The sequence below is a fragment of the Anomaloglossus baeobatrachus genome, chromosome 1 (assembly GCF_048569485.1).
Source record: "Anomaloglossus baeobatrachus isolate aAnoBae1 chromosome 1, aAnoBae1.hap1, whole genome shotgun sequence".
Taxonomy (NCBI): Eukaryota; Metazoa; Chordata; class Amphibia; order Anura; family Aromobatidae; genus Anomaloglossus; species Anomaloglossus baeobatrachus.
This window is the reverse complement of record NC_134353.1, coordinates 882276648-882295128: the sequence shown is the minus strand read 5'-3', so window position 1 is coordinate 882295128 and position 18481 is coordinate 882276648. Positions and strand designations below refer to the sequence as shown.

The 18481-nt window shown below is 44.0% G+C and overlaps 1 protein-coding gene across 1 annotated transcript; it reads left to right on the top strand.

The window, feature by feature from the left end:
• Positions 1-1026: 1026 nt before the first annotated feature.
• On the top strand, positions 1027-17542 carry LOC142256051 (granzyme A-like). Its single transcript, XM_075327590.1, has 5 exons — positions 1027-1126; positions 1229-1364; positions 2837-2975; positions 10052-10321; positions 17375-17542. The coding sequence occupies exons 1-5, from the start codon at positions 1027-1029 to the stop codon at positions 17540-17542; spliced, it is 813 nt and encodes a 270-aa protein (XP_075183705.1).
• The last annotated feature ends 939 nt before the right edge of the window (positions 17543-18481 follow it).

Genomic DNA, 18481 nt, shown 5'->3' with positions numbered 1-18481 from the left:
GTCCACTGTGTTTTATCAAGACCAAACTCAGTGCAACCGTCTACCAGGAAATGTTACAGCACTTCATGCTTCCCTCTGCCGACAAGCTCTTTGGAGATGAAAATTTCATTTTCCAGCAGAACTTGGCACTTGTCCACACTGCTGACGAAAGTACCAATACCTCGTTTGCTAACCACAGTATCACTGTGCTTGATTGGCCAACAAACTCGCCTGACCTAAACAAGATAGAGAATCTATGGGGTATTGTCAAGAGGAAGATGAGAGGCACCAGACCCAACAATGCAGACGAGCTGAAGGCTGATATCAAAGCAACCTGGGCTTCCATAACACCTCAGCAGTGCCACAGGCTGATCGCCTCCATGCCACGCTGCATTGATGCAGTAATTCATGCTAAAGGAGCCCCGACCAAGTATAGAGTGTACATACTTTTCAGTAGGTGCCAACATTTCTGAGTTTAAAAACATTTTTTTCAGTTGGTCTTATATAATATTTAAATTTTCTGAGATAATGACTTTTGGGTTTTCACTGGCTGTAAGCCATAATCATCAACATTAACAGAAATAAACACTTGAAATAGAATTCTCTGTGTGTAATGACTCTATATAATATACAGGAATAAATCACTGTGTGTGTAATGACTCTATATAATATATAGAAATAGATCACTCTGTGTGTAATGACTATATAATATATGCGTTTCCCTTTTTGTATTGGTATTGAATTTCTGAAATAAATTAACTTTTTGATGATATTCTAGTTTATTGAGATGCACTTCAATATTCATTCTTTTTAACGATTTTTATTGTCGACAACGTGAAAAAGGCACGATGTGCACATAGACGGTTTCTGCTCAGCGTCTGCTCCAGAAACTCATTAAAAACCTCAGTGTGCACATACCCTCACTGTAACATCACTGGTGGGCCAGGTCTATCATTTACTTTTTAGTCTTAATTTTGTGCTAATTTTTCTATTTGCACCAATTGTGTCTATAACCTCAACACGTCATAAAGGTGGATATGTTTGATGATGCCGTATATCACCAGGAATGGGTATCCTTGTGTTTTAAAGAACAGATATGGCTGCAGATGTCACCGATATGTTCTGCTAAAACTCAATTATTCAGACTGTAATTGTTTGGTTCTGAGTTTTCCACGTTACAACCTGCTAGACATCATGGTGACCCTTCAGTTGCTCTATACTAATTTTCAAAATTGATCCTTGTCCACAGATGTCTGTATGGATATTATTGGAGGAAATGAGGTTGCTCCACACTCCAGACGATACATGGCTCTTCTGGGGCCTAAATTATGTGGTGGAGCATTAATTACACCAAAATGGATTTTAACTGCCGCTCATTGTAATGTGTAAGTATATGTACCCTACTACTATATAGTAGCACCAAAACTTATAGAAACCATACATTTTATTCCTCTTTGGGGTTATTACAATCATCCAACATCTTAACAGATGGATACTTTAATTCATTTTAACCCAACATTGGGTCCTGACGTATGAAGCAGGCTCAGGAGCTGATATTGCACCATACTCAGGAGATGCCACCTGTGTTGCACAGTCAGCATCTGATTGTAAAAATCATTAAACTCCTATTGCTCTTGTTAACCCTTGAAATTTTTTTGACAATCTCTGACAGTGATTGTGCCTGCCGTGTCGGTATACGTGTGAAATCCCCAAAATACGACACTGATTTTAGCTACAATACCTTCAGCCTGCAGCAGCAAGCAATCAAACAATCGCCGCTTAATGACCCCCTAGTGAACTAAAATAAAAGCAAAAAAAATGGTTTAAAAAAAAATTAAAATCAATTAAAAATAGAGGAAAAAAACATATTTGGTAACACAACATCCATAGAAATTCAAGCTAACAAAATCTAAAATTATTTAACCTGTGCTATAAATGCTGTAAAGAAAAAAAAAATCAAAATGCTAGAAGTGCAGTTTTTTGGACACCGCAACTTCACCCAAAAAAATGGAATGAGAAGTGAATTGCATCAATAAAAAAGTCAGCTCCACAAGCAAAAAAAAAACCTCGAAGCCCTCACATAGCCTAAAGGAAAATTTAATATTGTATGGGTCTTAGAAAATGGCAACACAAAACAATTTTATTTTTCATTTTTTTACAAATTTCTAAATTTATATCACTATATAGGCAATGTTCATATCATGCTATACTTTAGGTTCAGTGTCTCCATCAGGGCTTACAAACCCAAACTCTATTACATGTTGTTGCTGGCCTTAACTAGGCTTTTATGGCCAAAATGATGTAGGACAGCACACTGTGAATCCATCTGTATCATTATAGTCAATAGCCCCAACAGCGCATATGTCTGAATCCTAGTTTGCAAGGGAACGCAAAGTAAACCGTGATGTGAAATACTACTATACATTCCCTTTAACCCCTTCCAGATATGTGACATAATAGTAGGTCACATGTTGGGTCTCCATGAAGATAGCTCAGGAGCCGAGCCCGCACAATAAAAGGAAGAGTCTGTTTCACATAGCTGGTATCTTCCTGTGGCTGCAGCAGCCGGAGCTAGCTCTTATCGCTGCTGTGGAATTATTATTAATTGCACAATCGGTGGGGCAGCTCCCATCAACACTCTGCAATAACATTATCATGTGGCTGTTGACGGAAAAATGAAAAAGAATAAAAAAAAAAAGTATGACTCTCAGAAGTAAAAAACACAAAAAAAAAACAAAATTGAAAAAATTTAAAAAAAATCACCATGTCAGAGAGGGCTAAACATTTAAAGTAACTGATCAACTGGGTCTTTAGTTTTTTATAAAATTGTTCTGACTTTTTAAACTTGAATTTTTAGTGACTCTTCTTCATATGCCATACTGGGTGCACACAGGCTGAAAGATTCTCCTGAGCAGCAGACGTTAAGAATTAAACGAGGCATTAAGTATCCCCAGTATGAAAAGAAGAGCAAAAACAATGACATTCAGCTTTTAGAGGTGAGAAGAAATCTGTGAGAAAACCGCAATGTCAGCACAGTAGAGTGAGGTCAATCTCATGTACCAGAGAAATATCTATATGATGCCAATGTCATGGGTGCACCAAAGAGATATCAACTTACTTTCTATTTTCTTGAGTTACTACAGTCATATGAAAAAGTTTGGGCACCCCTATTAATGTTAACCCTTTTTCTTTATAACAATTAGGGTTTTTGCAACAGCTATTTCAGTTTCATATACCTAATAAATGATGGACTCAGTAATATTTCTGGATTGAAAGGAGGTTTATTGTACTAACAGAAAATGTGCAATCCGCATTTAAACAAAATTTGACCAGTGCAAAAGTATGGGCACCCTTATCAATTTCTTGATTTGAACACTCCTAACTACTTTTTACTGACTTACTAAAGCACTAAATTGGTTTTGTAGCCTCATTGAGCTTTGAACTTCATAGGCAGGTGTATCCAATCATGAGAAAAGGTATTTAAGGTGGCCACTTGCAAGTTGTTCTCCTATTTGAATCTCCTATGAAGAGTGGCATCATGGGCTCCTCAAAACAACTATCAAATAATCTGAAAACAAAGATTATTCAACATAGTTGTTCAGGGGAAGGATACAAAAAGTTGTCTCAGAGATTTAAACTGTCAGTTTCCACTGTAAGGAACATAGTAAGGAAATGGAAGAACACAGGTACAGTTCTTGTTAAGCCCAGAAGTGGCAAGCCAAGAAAAATATCAGAAAGGCAGAGAAGAAGAATGGTGAGAACAGTCAAAGATAATCCAGAGACCACCTCCAAAGACCTGCAGCATCATCTTGCTGCAGATGGTGTCAATGTGCATCGGTCAACAATACAGCGCACTTTGCACAAGGAGAAGCTGTATGGGAGAGTGATGCGAAAGAAGCCATTTCTGCAAGCACGCCACAAACAGAGTCGCCTGAGGTATGCAAAAGCACATTTGGACAAGCCAGTTACATTTTGGAAGAAGGTCCTGTGGACTGATGAAACAAAGATTGAGTTGTTTGGTCATACAAAAAGGCGTTATGCATTGAGGCAAAAAAACCACAGCATTCCAAGAAAAGCACTTGCTACCCACAGTAGAATTTGGTGGAGGTTCCATCATGCTTTGGGGCTGTGTGGCCAATGCCGGCACCGGGAATTTTGTTAAAGTTGAGGGTCGCATGGATTTTAACTCAGTATCAGCAGATTCTTGACAATAATGTGCAAGAATCAGTGACGAAGTTGAAGTTACGCTAGGGATGGATATTTCAGCAAGACAATGATCCAAAACACCGCTCCAAATCTACTCAGGCTTTCATGAAGAGGAACAATTACAATGTTCTGGAATAGTCATCTCAGTCCCCAGACCTGAATATCATTGAACATCTGTGGGATGATTTGAAGCGTGCTGTCCATGCTCGGCGACCATCAAACTTAACTGAACTGGAATTGTTTTGTAAACAGGAATGGTCAAAAATACCTTTATCCAGGATCCAGGAACTCATTAAAAGCTACAGGAAGCGACTAGTGGCTGTTATTTTTGCAAAAGGAGGATCTACAAAATATTTGTCACTTTTGTATTGAGGTGCCCATACTTTTGCACCAGTCAAATTTTGTTTAAATGCGGATTGCACATTTTCTGTTATTATAATAAACCTCATTTCAATCCAGAAATATTACTCAGTCCATCAGTTATTAGTAGTGATGAGCGAGTACCAAAAAGCTCGGGTGCTCGAGGCTCGGGCCGAGCATCCCAAGAAACTCGTGTACTCGGCCCGAGCACCGAGCCCAATGTTATCCTATGGGAGACCCGAGTATTTTTATGAAATGACCCCCGGCAGCATGTAGAATCCCTAAAAATGTCACAAAAGTCTCAGAAGAGTGCTCAAATGACATGGCAACAGCATGGGGAAGACCCCTTGAAGCATTTATCACTCAAAAGTCACAGCTGTGAACAATTTTGTCCGAGTTTTACGCCATTTTTACGGACTCGCCAGAAAACCTTCCAAAATGACACCAAAATGAATTTTCATGGCGGAAATGTTAAGGGCACATACCCAATAGTGAGATAGAGCTGGTGTATATTACTTTTTGAGATTATTACATGAAAGATTTTATGTAAAAACTTTGTGTGGCACTCCGATGTCCAAAACGCACGTTTTGTGCTTTTTACTAGCGATGTCGGTCATTTTTTTTTTTCATTCTATCTCCCTCAGTCCGTCGGTCGGTCTTTCTGTCTGTCTGTCGGTCTCTCTCTGTCTTGTCTGTCCCCCTCTCACAGTCTGTCGGTCATTCTCCCCCCTCTCTCTTACTTACCGTTCCCCGATCACTGCCGCGGCGCTGCACAGCTGTTCACTAAACTCCGGTGGCTTTTCCTCTTTTGAAAAAGCCGGCCGCTCATTAATCAATCTCGTATTCCCTCCTTTCCTGATTTTCGGCGCCTATGATTGGTTGCAGTGAGACACGCCCCCACGCTGAGTGACAGGTGTCTCACTGCACCCAATCACAGCAGCCGGTGTTCATGTGTATACTGTGCAGTGAAATAAATAATTAAATAATTAAAAAAAACGGCGTGCAGTCCCCCCAATTTTAATACCAGCCAGATAAAGCCATACGGCTGAAGGCTGGTATTCTCAGGATGGGGAGCTCCACGTTATGGGGAGCCCCCCAGCCTAACAATATCAGTCAGCAGCCGCCCAGAATTGCCGCATACATTAGATGCGACAGTTCTGGGACTGTACCCGGCTCTTCCCGATTTGCCCTGGTGCGTTGGCAAACGGGGTAATAAGCAGTTATTGGCAGCCCATAGCTTCCAATAAGTCCTAGATTAATGATGTCAGGCGTCTCCCCGAGATTCCTTCCATGATTAATCTGTAAATTACAGTAAATAAACAAACACACCCGAAAAAATCCTTTATTAGAAATAAAAAACACAAACCAATTCCCTCGTAACCAATTTAATAAGCCCCAAAAAGCCCTCCATGTCCGGCGTAATCCACGGACCTCTAGCGTCGCATACAGCTCTGCTGCATGGAGGTGACAGGAGCTGCAGAATATACCGCCGCTCCTGTCACCTCCACGCAGCAACTGAGGTGAGTAGCGCGATCAGCTGAGCTGTCACTAAGGTTATCCGCGGCCACCACTGGATCCAGCGGTGGCCGTGAGTTACCTGACTGACAGCAGCTGATCGCGCTACTCACCTCAGTTGCTGTGTGAAGCTGACAGGAGCGGCGGTGTCTGCTGCAGCTCCTGTCACCTCCATGCAGCAGAGCTGGATGCGACGCTGGAGGTCCGTGGATTACGCCGGACATGGAGGGCTTTTTGGGGCTTATTAAATTGGTTACGAGGGAATTGGTTTGTGTTTTTTATTTCTAATAAATGATTTTTTTCAGGTGTGTGTGTGTTTATTTACTGTAATTTACAGATTAATCATGGAAGGCATCTCGGGGAGACGCCTGACATGATTAATCTAGGACTTATTGGCAGCTATGGGCTGCCATTAACTCCTTATTACCCCGATTTGCCAACGCACCAGGGCAAATCGGGAAGAGCCGGGTACAGTCCCAGAACTGTCGCATCTAATGTATGCGGCAATTCTGGGCGGCTGCTGACTGATATTGTTAGGCTGGGGGGCTCCCCATAACGTGGAGCTCCCCATCCTGAGAATACCAGCCTTCAGCCGTCTGGCTTTATCTGGCTGGTATTAAAATTGGGGGGACCGCACGCCGTTTTTTTAATTATTTATTTAGTTATTTTATTTTTTTACAGTTTTACCGGCGGCAGACTATTGTGAACGATCAGCTGATCGCTCCCAGAAGTCGGCCGCCGGGTGATCAGCTGATCGCTCCCTGCGGCAGGCCGCCGGGTGATCAGCTGATCGCTCCCAGCGCCGGGTGATCAGCTGATCGCTCGGCCACCGAGAATCTGTGCAGGGGGAGGAGTGCGGAGTTGGTGGAGCCGAGCGGGGCCATGGTACTGAGGACAGGTGAGTGTGTGTGTGCGTGTATATATATATATATATATATATATATATATAGATTATATATATATATATATATATATATATATATATATATATATATAATATATACATGCGGAGTGGAGTGCGGGAGGGTGCGGAGCCGGGCGGGGAAGTGTCGGGCTCCCTGCACACGTGACCAGGGTAAATATCGGGTAAAGCACTTTCCTTGGTTACCCGATATTTATCTTGGTTACGGGTCCAGGGAGCCAGAGAGAGCATGCGCAGTGAAATCCTAAGGATTCCGCTGCTCAAAAAAACGTCACTGCACAGTATACACACGCCCACCGGCTGCTGTGATTGGGTGCAGTGAGACACCTGTCACTCAGCGTGGGGGCGTGTCTCACTGCAACCAATCATAGGCGCCTGTGGGCGGGGAAAGCAGGGAATACGAGATGGCTGTGTGCAGAGCACAGCGCGCCCGCCGGTATAAAGGCTCGGTCACGCTGTGCGGGCTGGCCAATCACTGCAATTCCACAACTAACAGGGCTGTGGCATTGCAGTGGTCTGCCAGCCAATCCCTGCATGAGGGCTGGCTCTCAAAAGAGCGCCAACATGCAGGGATGAAGACCACAAGTACGTACAGCACGAGTATCACGAAATTACTCGGTCCCCGCCGAGTAGCCCGAGTACAGTGATAATCGTGCGAGTACCGAGTAGTGACAAGCATACTCGCTCATCACTAGTTATTAGTTATGTGAAACTGCAATAGCTGTTGCAAAAACCCAAATTGTTGTAAAGAAAAAAAGTTAACATTAATAGGGGTGCCCAAACTAATTCATATGACTGTATCTTTAAGACAACTTGCCTGAGCACATTATATGCTCAGGATTATGAATAACTTGCATCATGTCAAGCAGGGCAGTATTTGCCACTAGGCACCTGAGGTCTGGTTCCTAGGGTGGCAAGCTGCGGAGTCGGCACTTTCTGGCAGCATTTTTTTTATTTTTGTTTTTACCTTCCCTCCCCTTGGGGTAGACAGTCTAATAAATCTGATGTCTTTTCGGAAGAGGGGAGATGCACCTCCATTTATTTGAATCCGTGTCTGTAAAACACAAGTAAAAATAAACTGTGGGCACAGGGAGCTGATTGACCCCAGAAATGCAAGCATCTGCACTTCCGGGGTCAGAGAAGCGCGCATAAGATATCTGAAGCGGCATCCCATAGTGCCGACATCACACGTAGACATCACAGGATGCCAGAGGAGGACGCGACAGACACTGGAGCTAGAAGAGGACACTCACCAGTGCAGGAGGAAGGCAGAGGACACAGAAGAAGGTAATTACTTGCAGAGCTGAAGATTCGTAGGGAAGGTGGAGGTGTTGCTAAGGTTGAGCCTAGAATATATGGATGCCTTCCAAGTTAGTGGTTGGTAGGAGGGCATGGAGATGTTTCCTTCTGTCCACTACAATCATGCAAGGGGGAAGTCCTTGAAGGGGGGTGTTCTTGTCGCTAAGGCTACAGACTGGGCATGAGGGGGGGAGGGGAAGGCTAATGCTATAGAAGGGAGGGGGGAGAAAGAGAGGCTAATACTAGAGACTGGGGATGAGGGGGAGGGGGGCTAATACTAGAGACTGGGGATGAAGGGGCGATAGTGGCTAATACTAGAGACTGGAGATGAGGAGGGAGGCTAATACTAGAGATTGGGGATTGTGGGGGGAGGGCGAGACTAATGCTATATACTGCGGATTGTGGGGGAGGGAAAAGCTAATGATATAGACTGGGGATCGTGGGGAAGGGTAAAGCTAATGCTATAGACGGGAGGGGGGAAAAAGAGGCTAATACTAGAGATCGGGGTTGAGTGGGGGAGGGGGGCTAATACTAGAGTCTGGGCATGAGGAGGGAGGCTAATACTAGAGACTAGGGATGAGGTGGGGAGGGAGGCTCAGTAGGGAAAGTTTAGATATACTTTTTCTAAAGATCTCTTTATCTATGCTACTAGATACAGGGACAGTTAGGCCGGGATTAGAACTATGCACCCAGAACTGCTCGTGGTTCTGGGTGCATATTGCACCTGAAAAATTCTCTTTAATGTGCAAATTTATAAATTTCCACTCACCATGAATTGCTGCAACGATTCTTCCTGTTCCAAGTCTGCAGTGACCTGCCGGTTAGGTGTGTCCAATAATTTCCCAAAAAAGTTCCAATACTGCAATTCAGGAATCCATAAATATTCTTTCTTTTATTATTTCCAAGTACTAAAACATCAGATGAGTCTGTATAGGTATGATTTTGGGATACTTCGGTACACCGTTGCTGAGGTCTTTGCTTTGGTGCACTGTTGCTGTGGTCTTTGCTTCAGTGCACTGTTAGTTTGGTGTCTGCTTCGGCGCACTGTTGGTTTGGTCCCTGTTTTGGTGCACTGTTGCTCTGGTCTTTGCTTCGGTGCACTGTTGATGTGGTATTTGCCTCCATGCACTGTTGGTGTGGTCTTTGCTTCAGTGCACCATTGATGTAGCCCTTGCTTCGGTGCACCATTGCTGTGGTCTCTGCTTTGGTGCACCATTGGTGTGGTCTTTGCTTCGGTGCACCGTTCATGTGGTCTCTGCTTTGGTGTACCACTGGTGTGGTCTCTGCTTCGGTGCACCATTGGTGTGGTCTTTGCTTTGGTGCACCGTTCGTGTGGTCTCTGCTTTGGTGCACCACTGGTGTGGTCTCTGCTTTGGTGCACCATTGGTGTGGTCTTTGCTTCAGCGCACCGTTCGTGTGGTCTCTGCTTTGGTGCACCACTGGTGTGGTCTCTGCTTTGGTGCACCATTGGTGTGGTCTCTGCTTTGGTGCACCATTGGTGTGGTCTTTGCTTCAGTGCACCGTTCGTGTGGTCTCTGCTTTGGTGCACCACTGGTGTGGTCTCTGCTTTGGTGCACCATTGGTGTGGTGTCTGTTTTGGTGCACCACTGATGTGGTCTTTGCTTCGATGCACCATTCGTGTGGTCTTTGCCTAGCAGTTTTTTGGGTTTTTCTTTAACAAAGTTCTGATTTTAATTTTAACCACTATAATAATGTTGCAAAAACAAATTCTTTGGTTTGCGTACATACAGTATATCTGTTCTCTTACAGCTGGAGAAACCTGCAAAGTTGAACAAGTTTGTTGCTCTTCTTCCATTACCAAAAAGCGAGAAAGTCGTTCAAGATGGGACGTTTTGCAGCGTAGCTGGGTGGGGAAGAACAGATGTAAAGAAAAAGTCAGATGTTCTTCTAGCAGTTAATCTGACAATTGTTGGCAATAAGGACTGTAAGGAACCATACAACACGATAAAGCAAACCATAACTGACAACATGATGTGTGCCAAATCCCCAAAAATGAATCGAAGAGCTGGCACGTGTTTTGTAAGTACTGCCAAGTGTAAGTGTATGTTAGATAAAATAAGAATCTAGATAATAGGAAACTGAATCAACACATAAAACAGATTGTGGGGAGGAAGGACAGGCAGGCAAACAGGGGCGGGAATAACTAGCAAAACCCAACCCACCTATTAGATATTCCATTTCACCTCTCATCAAATAACAGTGCATTTCACAAACTTTACTTGCCTGTATTTCAAAATGTATACATTCGATCTCACAACTAAAGGTATGTATAGAATCAGCATGATAGCGGCAGTATTGCACTGGCTTTAGTTTATATAGGAAAATATGGTGGCTGGTCCTCTTTAAATAAATATTTTTTTTTCTTTTCTTGAAATCTGTTCTTAATGAGATTCAAACCTCCAACCTACATCATTGCAGGCAGCAGCAAGTCACAGCCTGCACTAAAAACTATGGAACATTTAAAATGTGCAATGTAGGCTCTGGAATTACAGGCAAATTGTCCTCGTATATAGAGAGACATCTGTATATAGCAGAGCATTTCTATATACCTGTATTTTACATATCCAGTTGGGAAAAGGACTTGAAAGTAGAATTCACCCAAGTCCAATGGGATAAAGCTCTTAAAAACACATACCTTTCCAATATCTGCGCTACATTACATGAAGTTTATTATAACATTTATACCAGATGGTATTTCACTCCGGACAAAGTAGCTAAAATATTCCCAAGCCAAAAACCAACATGCTGGAGAGGTTGTGATACAAAAGATGACATTGTTCATATTTTTTGGAGCTGTCCTAGAATCAGAAGCTTATGTAAGAAAGTGTCTAATATAATAAATCTGATAATGCACTCAAAAATAAGTCTAACCCCACAATTAGCTCTCTTATCAATAGATTCAGATACAATAAACATAAAATATAGGGCCATCGTAATTCATATCCTTCTAGCTACCAAAGTCGAATTGGCGGCACGTTGGAAATACAATAAAATTCCAAATATTTACGATCTAATAGAAAAAATATCCCTTCATAAGTTCTATGAAGAGAAGCATGCTCTGATTAAAACTCTTGGAACCAATTTCATAAAAAATGGGACCCATGGACTGACTTTATTAACAACAATGCATACAATTTTAAATCTAATCTAGTTCTAATCCTGGTATAAACGTAATACATGATAGTAATTCAATTAGTTTAATAAGAAAATAAATTGTTTGTCTACATCCATCTCCCGACATATTATTTGAAATTCATACTATTGAAATTCTTGATCCGACTGTATGTCATAGTTTTTACCAATGTTATTTGTTTCTCCTTTTGTATATGTCTATATTATTTGTTTGATATAGCATAAAGTAATGCTATACAGTACATTCTGTTTTATTGTTTTGTTAGAACTGTTTTATGTTGTTAGGTCCGGGTGATGGTGGATCCTCTGGGCCGTGTACCGGACTCCCCCAGTGAGGCAACCTGGAGCTAACCCCTATACAGGGACTGTCCAGTCACCCCACCAGAGGGCCTAGGTACACGGTAGCCGGAGTACTAGCGGGACCGGGATAGCGTCCCTCAGGGAACGGGTAGAATGGAGTCTTTGGAGCCACAGAGTTCTTGGAGTCAATTACGGGAGTCCGGTACGGGTGCCAGTTAGAAAGCTCAGGCGGGATCCGGGTTAGCTGGATGTGACGGGGAGGCAGCCGGGTGAAGCCGGGTATCACAGACGGGCACAAGCAGACGTAACGGTGGTGGGATTCCCCGCTGACGGACACCGGAGGACCTCTTGGCAATCCCGGATTCAGGAGCCGGTTACGGAGGCAGAGCAGGCTCTATGGAAGAGACAATATTAACACAGGCAAGGCACATGGGGACCTGGACTCCTAGTTTGCAGAACTCGTAGAACAGGCGACGCCCTCCAGGCAGGAAGCTCCTAATATACCTGACCCTGACTGATACAATATCCTGTTAGGGAGTGCTGGGCCTTTAAGAGGAGGTCAGTGACCGCGCGCGCGCCCTAATGCGCATGCGCGACACCCGGGTGCCGGAGGCCAGAGCAGGGAGCGGTGCCGAGGAGGACGTGTGGCTGGAGGCAGGGGACCCGGGGACCGGAGCGGTGAGTGAGGAACGACGTCGGGACCCGGGAAGCGTGACATATGTATAAACTTTGAAAACCTAATAAAAATTATTGAATCATATACAGTACCTGTATTTTAGAGGGAAAATAAAAGTAAAGGTTCTTTTTTTCTATCTATAAAAATGCTAAAATATAATTAAAACATTTACAAAACGTCAATTTTAATGCACTTTAAAAAAATAAAACATCACAAATCAGCAAATAACAGACATATGTGGCGTCCCTGTAATTATAACAAGCTTAACAACACAGTCAACAGATTATTTATTCATGGTAATTGGTAAATGGCATAAAAAATGTTTGCGTGATTATTTTTTTTCTACATTACACTCATAATAAAATGCAAGAAATATGTAACGCTGACACACATAGCGTAAATGCTGCATTTTTTCTACTGCTTTTTTTCTGCATTTTTCCAGCAATGTCCGCAGCACACGATGCAGTAACAATCTTCTCTGATTATTGAGTTTTTGCTGTTGATTTTTTATGCCATTCCCCCTTATTTCATGCATTTTTGGTGCAGATTTGATGCAGCTTTTTAATGCTTTTAAACTGCAATAGAAAACTTTGTAGTTTAAACATTAAAATGCAACTGTGTTTTTCTTCAGGCTCCACACAGACACTAAGGCTAAGGCTTAAGGGGGCTTTACACGCTGCGACATCGCTAATGCGAACTCGTTGGGGTCACGGAATTGGTGATGCACATCCGGCCACATTAGCGATGCCGTTGCGTGTGACACCTATGAGCGATTTTGCATTGTCGCAAAAACGTGCAAAATCGCTCATCGGTGACATGGGGGTCCATTCTCAAAAATCGTTACTGCAGCAGTAACGAAGTTGTTCCTTGTTCCTGCGGCAGCACACTTCACTCCGTGCGACACCGCAGGAACGAGGAACCTCTCCTTACCTGCCTCCCAGCCGCTATGCGGAAGGAAGGAGGTGGGCGGGATGTTACGTCCCGCTCATCTCCGCCCCTCCGCTTCTATTGGACGGCGGTTCAGTGACGCAGCTGTGACGCTGAACGAACCGCCCCCTTAGAAAGGAGGCGGTTCACCGGTCACAGCGACGTCGCCGGGCAGGTAAGTACGTGTGACGGGTCCGGGCGATGTTGTGCGGCACGGGCAGCGATTTGCCCGTGTCGCACAACAGATGGGGGCGGGTACCCACGCTAGCGATATCGGTACCGATATCGCAGCGTGTAATGCGGCCTTAAGGCTAAGACTCCACTTTGCGTTTCTACCTGCGTTTCTGCAGCGTTTTGAGCGTTTTCATGCCAAAAGGCATGCATTTTGCTTTTCCATAATAGTCTATGGAAAAGGTTGATTTCTAGACCGCACTTTGCGTTTTAAAATGCTGCGTTTAATCTGCATATTTTGTGGCAAAAACCATGCAAAGTTCAAAGAAGCAGCATGTCAGTTGTTTTTGCCATTTTGGGTGTGTTTTGCTAACATTGAAGTCAATGAGAAATGGCAAAAACCAAGAAACTTCAAAGTTCCTGCGTTTTACCTGCTTTTTAGGTGCGGAAAACATGCGTTTTGGACTTCAAAAATGCATGCTTTTCTGACATTAAAATAATGGAATAATATGTCCCTTTACACACACACATAGTCCGACATGATGTTATTGCTATTTTAGCATTAAATATCATAAAACAGCTATAAGTTCATGAAATATAACTATTTTCTTTATTAATCCACAAATCATAAACGTTTCCAAACGCAGCGTTTAATTTGCATATTTTGTAGCAAAAAACATGCCTTCAAAGAAGCAGCATGTCAATTGTTTTTGCCATTTTGGCTGCGTTCTACACCCATTGAAATCAATAAGTTGTAGAAAATCGCTGCCAAAATATGAAGCAGTGCGCTTGCATTGCATTATTATTGCGATCTACATGGTTTTTTTAACATAACAAAGGCAGGTCTTTTGTCTCTCTCTCTCTATGTCTCTATCTGTCTCTCTGTCCATGTCGATCTCTCCCTCCCCCCGCCTCTCTCATACTCACCGATCCACGATCACCGGCGCGGCGCTGCATGGCGTTCATACTGTGGCGGCTTCTTCTCTTTTGAAAAAGCCGGCTGCTCATTAATCCATCACGTATTCCCTGCTTTCCCCGCCCACCGGCGCCTATGATTGGTTGCTGTCAGACACGCCCCCACGCTGAGTGACAGCTGACTCACTGCAACCAATCACATCCGCCGGTGGGCGTGTCTATATCGAGCAGTTAAAAAAATAAATAAATAAATGAAAAATAAACGACGTGCGGTCCCCCGCCCTTTGGATACCAGCCAGGGTAAAGCCATACGGCTGGAGGCTGGTATTTTCAGGATGGGGAGCTCCCCAGCCTAACAATATCAGCCAGCAGCCGCCCGGAATTCCCTCATCCATTAGATGCAAAAGTCCCGGGACTTTACGGGCTCATCCCGACTTGCCCTGGTGCAATGGCAAACGGGGTAATAAGGAGTTAATGGCAGCAGCCCATAGCTGCCACTAAGTCCTAGGTTAATCATGGCAGGCGTCTCACCGAGATACCTTCCATGATGAACCTGTAAGTTAAAGTAAAAAAACACACACATCCAAAAAATTATTTATTTGGAATGAAAGACAAAAAAACACCCTCTTTCACCACTTTATTAATCCCTCAAAAACACCTTCATGTCCGACGTAATCCACGCAAGGTCCCACAACGCTTCCAGCTCTGCTACATCGGAAGCTGACAGGAGCGGCACTAGAACACCGCCGCTCCTGTGAGCTCCATCCAGCAACTGAAGTGAGTCGCGCAATCAGCTTAAGCTGCCACTGAGATTACTGATGGCCACCGCTCTCACGTGGAGGACTGCAGCTGTGACAGCAAGTAACCTGAGTGAAAGCACAGCTGATCGCGCGGCTCACTGCAGTCACTCAGGGGATTTGCGATCACAGGTGAGTCCTTCACGTCTGACCGCAAATCAAGCCGCGGCACACGCACAGAGCCGCGCGATCACAATGAAGTCGGGTGAAGTTCATCCGAGTTCATTCTGATCGCGCGGCACTGTCCCGCAGCCAGTCATGACAGTGACAGTGCGGTCCCACTCAGCTCTGCTGTAAGTCTATGGGGATGCTGCAGAGTCGAGTGGGTGCGTACTGTGAAAAATGTACGTTCTGGACGCTTTTTCCATTCTGTCTATGGCAGAGCAAGCATCCAGAACGCATGAATTCTCTCCAGGAATGTCCGCACTTTGCGTTCTGCAGAATGCGTCTCAGAACGCAGCTTTTTCAGCTGCGTTCTGAGACGCACACGCAGTGACTTTTTCGCTGCAGAATTGAACTGCAAAGTGCGCACATAGCCTTAGAAGCTCCGTATCAAAGTTTTCATAAAATCACAAATACTTCGCTTGGACATTTAGGACAAGTTCACATGTAGCATAAAAGCAGATTTTTTTCTGCTGCTTTTTTTGTACAGAAATTCTGTTGCGTTTAACTGTCCAAGCAAGTCGCATGTGATTTCATTAAAACTCCATCGTCTGTGCGTCTAAAGACGCCACTGAAACGTGTAACTTCAGTATTTTTATTTCTCTATAAGCTTCTATGTGGAGACTGAAAAAAATGCACAGTTGTGCATACTGTGTGTCGCGGGCAGCACGGCTTTGTGTGGTGGGCAGCGAGGCACAGGCCATTCTGAAAATGTCACGCTAAGTTCTTCAAATAATGGCGCACAGAGTCGGTGCGTGCGCAGATGGAGCTCTCAGCTCAAGGTCTCATCTGCGCACGTGCTGACTCCGGCTGCCATTTCTTTGAAACTCGCATCGCCGACATCTTCAGAATGGTCAGTGCCTCACCACCCACAGTGAGCACCAGCACAGAGCAGCGCCCACTGCCCCAGCACAGAGCAGCGCCGGCTGCCCCAGCACAGAGCAGCGCCCGCTGCTCCAGCACAGAGCAGCGCCGGCTGCCCCAGCACAGAGCAGCGCCGGCTGCCCCAGCACAGAGCAGCGCCGGCTGCCCCAGCACAGAGCAGCGTCCGCTGCCCCAGCACAAAGCAGCGCCGGCTGCCCCAGCACATTGCTGCAGCCCATAGTGACCATCTGGGCCCCCCTCTGCACTGCCCGCAGCATCACCGTACTCCAGCCCTTCCCCTGCCTCCTGTGCCGCTCCACCACCGCTACCGCCCTCCTCCGGTAAGACACCATCAGATTATATAACGGACCCCATATATTTTTTTTTTTATCTCTACGTTTGGGGTGCGTCTTATAATTTGGTGCATCTTATAAAACAAAAAATATGGTATGTATTTAAAGGTTTTCTGTACTATGAAAAAAAACACATTAGAAACTTGGCTTAAATTCACATAAAAAATGCATCAAATAATGGGAAGAAGGCATATAAATACGCTGCAAAAACGCAGCCTGACCCTACAGACACAAAAAAATAGCAAAATGTCACATCGTGAAATTTATGTGAAAATGATAAAATTCTGGCTATGAGTGAATGAATAAAAAAGAAATCCATAGGTTCCAACCGTCCTGGATTCCTTGTCAGTCCCAGATTTTGGTCTATGCCCTGCAGTTCTGGGCCTCTGCTGAATGTCCCTCATTCCCTCCACCACTCTTATATCTCCTGGTACCAGGGTACAAGTGTAGCTCGGGGGCGTGGTTAGGGGTGTGGTCAAAAGTATGAGGTCCGCATAGTTTGACCATCTTGCTATTCTGTAAAGGTTGGGATTTAGGCCCAAATGTAATAGGCTAAAGAATATAGAATATGCAGTCAAAAAATGCACTGTGTAAGCCATGCTTGTTCATGCAAATAACTAAATGCAGTTTTGGATTGTGTCCAAACTACGGCTAAACTGCACTGTGTGGCTTTACCCTTCGGAAAGTGTGCGTGTGTCATAGAACGTTAGAAACATCAACTGTGTTCAGCATGTAAAATTATCATGAAATTAACATGTCCTATCATCTGTTCCAGGGTGACTCTGGCGGCCCTTTGATTTGTAAAGGAAAATACGTCGGCCTTGTCTCATTTGGACCTCCTGATTGTGGTAATCCAAAGTTTCCAGGAGTCTACACACGACTTACAAACAATTATCTCAAGTGGATCCAAAATAAAATAAGCCGTAATTACTTTGAAACATAAGCGAAATAAATATATACCGCAGGAACGAAGAGCTGGAATCTGTCCGGAAATGGTCCAGATGTTTGTCTCTAAGGCATCTATAGGGTATACCTTCAGTAGCGTATTATTCCCAACATATCTTTTTTACATTTTGTCCACAGAACAACATTCAACAAGATGTATACATTTATTTAAAATAAACTATAGGGAGGTATGTAATTGTATGTAATAAATTAAATGTTTGCATATGTCAGGAGCATAAACAGTGTGAACAGAGCTTTATATACACAACCTAGCCTATATGTCTCAATCTATCAACAACAGAATGTTGTCAACTCCGAGGAAGTCGGACTTTTCAACCAGAGTTGTCCACGAGAGAAAATTATTTTTCACACTCAACTCTCAATTTATATCTAATGAATATACGTCCATTTCACATGGTGAATTCTAATTCAAAATACTCATAGACCCCTAGAGTACAATCTTTGGATACAGCTTCAGATGGACCTCATGGGCATTGCCTTCTTGGCAGAACCTGGGCTTAGTGCCCGGAGGTTCCTCCAGCCTTCGCCGCTTTTGCTTAGTTACCAGATTGAAATAATGTTTTAAGGGGAAACTGTCAGGCCCCCTCTGCCCTCTAACCCAGCAGCATTTATACATATATGTCCAACTTTCCACCAATAATCAGCCTAACACTATTCACTAAGATAGATGTTTAAAAAAAGATGACTTATAAACATCACTTTCCACATACTAATTAGGCCTGTGACTAGTCGTAGGCACGCTAGTTCCCTTAGACCAGAGGTTCCCAACTCCAGTCCTCAAGGCACACCAACAGTGCATGTTTTCAGGATTTCTTTAGCATTGCATGGGTGTTGGATTCAGCACCTTTGCAGGTGATTACGTTATCACCTGTGCAATGCTAAGGAAATCCTGAAAACATGCACTGTTGGTGTGCCT

Excerpts from the sequence above, each read along its gene's own strand:
- LOC142256051 (XM_075327590.1), top strand. The coding sequence starts at position 1,027 with ATGCCGTATATCACCAGGAATGGGTATCCTTGTGTTTTAAAGAACAGA. Across the intron at positions 1,365-2,836 it reads ACTGCCGCTCATTGTAATGT|TGACTCTTCTTCATATGCCA; the intron begins GTAAGTATATGT and ends TTGAATTTTTAG. Across the intron at positions 2,976-10,051 it reads ATGACATTCAGCTTTTAGAG|CTGGAGAAACCTGCAAAGTT; the intron begins GTGAGAAGAAAT and ends GTTCTCTTACAG.